Here is a 4,269-nt window from a genome sequence, read left to right as displayed (position 1 = left end):
AAAAAAAAAAAAAAAAATGATTAAAAGTCATTGATGTTTAGTTCACCTTGATGGAGGCTTTGATTTCAGAGGCATCATACTGAGCAGTGCTCTTCATGAGGCCCAGGATGACCGTTTCCAGAGAGCCAGACAGCGCCCCCTTCAGGGCTGAGATCATATCCTGAAAGTGTGATGAATGAGTATTATTACAAAAAATGGACAAAGATACATCAATACAGAAGCACATTATATATTTACTGACCTTCTTGGCTCTCCTTTCATATGCGAAAGCGATTTCTCGCCGTTGGTTATAAGTACGTTTGGTCAGGACATCAATTATGGTTTGCTCATCCACCCCTAAAACAAATAATGTCATATTTATTTATTTATTTTTAAATCAAAATGACACTTAACCATATTAAAATATCATTCACTAAACATGGTATGTAACATGAATGAAATACATACTTTTTTTTTTTTAATTATCTATTGGTCCAAAATATTAGATAATTTTTTTAATAATAGTATTTTTGATTGATTTCTTTGTATATACATTCATATATTAATTTTACATAGTTTGTATACATATATATATATATATATATATGTATATATACACACAAAATATATAAATGTGTATTAAATGTTATGTAATAAATACATTGCCCTTGCAATTTAAAAAAATGTTAACGCAAAATGACAATTTTTTTTTTACATTACATATGTCACAATAATTTTACACATTTCTGATACTATAATGTAAAAAAAAAAACCCTAATCCAAATTTAGGGATCTCTACATACTACACTTAATATATTCACAAATTGTCACTTTACAAAAAAATTCTCAAAAATAATTTGCTAAGGTCATAAGGTAATTTTTTCATCATAAAAACTGTTAGAAAAATCATAAATTGCCATTATTTTGGATATTTTTTGTACAATTTCATTAGCTGAAAGAGCTTGAATCTTCCAAAAAGCATAATTTATGCATTTAGAGTTTTCCTTGAGAATGTTAGCTGGTGGTTTATAAAGCAGTCATTGAGGGGGAGGAAAGCTGCTTGCTGCAATCAGGCGTTGGCCTGAAAATGTTCCACATGCAGTTCAATCCCTTCCAGACAGGATGATGACTCACTTCTACCACTGCTGCCCGTTCTGGACCATTTTTACTTCATTACAGGCACAGCACACAAAGACATGGGCCGGGTCAAAGCCCACAACCAAACATGAATGTCTATCGTTTGTTTAATGGTTCATAATCATCATCAGATTACAGGCTTGAACAAGATGCCACAAATACATCTGGCCGCTCACATCATGCCATCAAGCTCTCTTACCTTTAGTTTTGATAGCAGTCTCGATTCTAGCAGCATCCTTATCTGGATCAAAGTTCGGCTCTGGCACCACAGTAGGGTATGTGGGCTCCCCCTATAGAGAGGAACAATGTGATCATTCCATAAATAGATGGTGCACACTTAAATCTATAATCCATCCATCAAAAAGTTTTTATGAAAACTTACTCCACCCAGTTGCAGAGTGAGCTGCCCTAAGAACTCGGAGACCATCGCCATCCTGGACTTCCTGTGGAGAGCAGCCACACCTATTCATTTCCATTGTATTTTGCTTTATGTGTCTGATATCGATCATGCTGTAAATTGAACAACCATCTGATTTACATCGGTTTTCTGCAACCTAAAGTGCACTGAGGGCAGTCTCAGCTTTCAGAGAAGACTCCCGTCACATGCTTCACAGAGTTATGTAATGCAGAACTGCAGAGGGCATGTCAGTTCACAGAGAACAGCACTCCACTGCCCCATCTTGTGTTGAGAAAAACTTAGTCACCTCATCCTGCCATAGTGAGTCTTCAAACAAAGCCAATGCAAAAACAACTTCTTTTGTCATCGGTCAAGGAAATAAGACTGTGAGACGGAATCGATAATTAAAGAAAAGTCATTTCTGGTCAGTTTACTACTACTTTACTGTACACTGCTAATTAAATCATTCACTTTCAATTCTATAATGAATGCAAAAACACCCAAATGCTTGTAAATCATGCTAGTTTTTTCCCTCTAATATGCTGAATTTGGCAAAAATTCAAGACGTTACGCATGATATGCTGCAGTTGCTAGGTAATTAGATGAAAACAGGACCAGTAAACAGCAATTTTAAAACCCAGCATCAGGTAAAACCTAAGCAAACAGGCACACCCATGAGAGGGCATGCTGGGAAAATTCCTTAGAGCATGTGAGACAGCTCAGTCATTTCTCACAATCTTGTGGTTAAAGTTTTAAAGAGTTTCAAAACAACCTTTCTTGGGAAATCGATACAAATTGATTTGCATTCAAAATTGCTAATGTTAAAAGAAAAGAAGTGTAGCAATGTATTGTATTAATACCATATGAAGTTAAAAGTGAACCATTATTTTCTTCATAAATGTTGATTTATTAAAAAAAATAAAAAGTGCCTTAATACAGAAGTTTAACAGCTGAAGGAAAAGGGTTTGAACTTACCTTTAGTGATCAGTAGATCTCAGATGCTGTGCAGAACAATCCCAGCTGTGGACTGTGTGACGGGTGTGGATGTTAAATAGCAGAGGCGGTCCCACGAGTCTCTTCTCTCTGCCCACTGAGCTCCACCCCGCCAGGACACGCCCACTCACTGTCCACCTCACAGTCTGAAGGGGCAGAACTTCACTATGGGCGTTTCTAAACTTCACAGTATGAAATGAAGTAGGAAACCATGGCTGTGGTTTCAGAAGGGAAATTATGTGGTAGTGAACCATTTGTTAAGTGGTGACTTCAAACTAATCTTAGAGTCTTAAAGCGATCGATCACTCAAAAAAAAAAAAAAAAAATTCACAAAATGAACATTCTGTCATCATTTACTAACCATCATGTCATTTCAAACCTGTATGACTTTCTTTTTCATCAGTGGAGCCAGAGTTGTTATTGCCAATTAAGACTAAAACTATTAAAAACGGTTTTCAGTAACTGAAATTAATTAAATAGAAATATTAGAAGAATAACTTAAAATGAAAAACAATTACAAAATTTCCCTTTGCAACTAACTAAAAAGCACTAAAATTAAACGGAATTACTATTAAATTGAAGCACTACAATTACTAAACCTAAAACTGAAATAAAAATAAATGAGCTAAATATAAATATTTAAAAACTGACTAAAAAACAATGACTAAAACTTAATCTAAAAAATAAAATGAAAACTGATTTTTTTTTTTTTTTAAATAAAAGCCCTTTGCAACAATCTGAAATAAGTTGAAATGAAGGTACTAAAATGACCAAACCTAAAACTGAAATAAAAATGAGCTAAACAGAAATATTAAAAAACTAAAACTTCAAACTAAAAATGAAACAAAAAAAAATTGTAAAAATAAAACTATTGATAATATTGATAAATTCTGTATTATAATACTAAAATAAGACGCTTATACTAATACTAAAATAAGAGTGGAATCAAATTTATTAAGAAAAAAAAAAATCTTAAAAGCACATTTTAAAAAAATGTCTTGGTGTTTTATTTTCCATTCAATGAAAATCAGTGCAGTAATAATTGAGTAAAAATGTAATTATTAATAATAAAAATGAAAAATAATAATAACAACAATGAGAAATGAGCCAAACGCATGTTTTCAGATCTACAAACAGGTCTATAAAGTGTATAAAAATACCAAAACACCTTTTTTAACCCAAAGGCTGAATGAAGGGTCAATGCAGACCACAACCAGTCCAAGGTGCTAATGCACAGACTGCGCAGAGGTCTTTCTCTGGTGGGATTTGTGTCAGTTCATAATATCACACCCTAGGCAAGAGCACATGCATTTATGATTCATGCTCTGCTAAACAACTGTGCAGATGATATGATTATTTTAAACACACCTGCCAGCAAGGTGAGAGCAGATTATTACACTGTAGAATCACTTAGTTTAATGATTGCAGCTTAAACTGAGAGCACAATAGAAGAATCATGCTCACAAATGCTCAAAAAACTTACAAACTGTGATGGAATTTAAATGTGTAAAGTCTTTTTTTTGTTTGTTTTACTAGTAGAACAGTTGTCTTAGATGCAGCATTACTCAAAAGCAGAACATTTTCAGGTAGAAATGCCATTAGAGAAATATCCTGTTTGCTGTATGCGTCACTCATGATTCATTTATAAAACTGGAAGTGTGTTTCCAGAGGAAAAAGTGCATCAGCTCGTCATGTGATCTCAACATGGCCACTATCATGAGGGGCGACTCTCCTTTTATAGAAAACCCCTTTTTTTTTTTTTT

General features: G+C 33.7%; 1 protein-coding gene across 1 annotated transcript in view; it reads right to left on the bottom strand.

Annotated features, from left to right (window-relative positions):
- LOC107739086 (annexin A2-like) overlaps positions 1 to 2,579 on the bottom strand; it is an 8,156-nt gene extending 5,577 nt beyond the window's left edge. Inside the window, exons 1-5 of the mRNA XM_016551078.1 lie at positions 2,489 to 2,579; positions 1,499 to 1,559; positions 1,316 to 1,406; positions 242 to 336; positions 47 to 160 (exon numbers count right to left, since the gene is read on the bottom strand). Coding sequence (XP_016406564.1) covers positions 47 to 160; positions 242 to 336; positions 1,316 to 1,406; positions 1,499 to 1,549 — 351 coding nt within the window. The 5' untranslated portion in view covers positions 1,550 to 1,559; positions 2,489 to 2,579. The remainder of the gene's footprint in view (positions 1 to 46; positions 161 to 241; positions 337 to 1,315; positions 1,407 to 1,498; positions 1,560 to 2,488) is intronic.
- Between the last annotated feature and the right edge of the window lie 1,690 nt (positions 2,580 to 4,269).

Source organism: Sinocyclocheilus rhinocerous, unplaced genomic scaffold, assembly GCF_001515625.1.
Source record: "Sinocyclocheilus rhinocerous isolate Xijiao unplaced genomic scaffold, SAMN03320098_v1.1 scaffold675, whole genome shotgun sequence".
Taxonomy (NCBI): domain Eukaryota; kingdom Metazoa; phylum Chordata; class Actinopteri; order Cypriniformes; family Cyprinidae; genus Sinocyclocheilus; species Sinocyclocheilus rhinocerous.
This window is presented reverse-complemented; position numbering and strand designations above follow the sequence as displayed.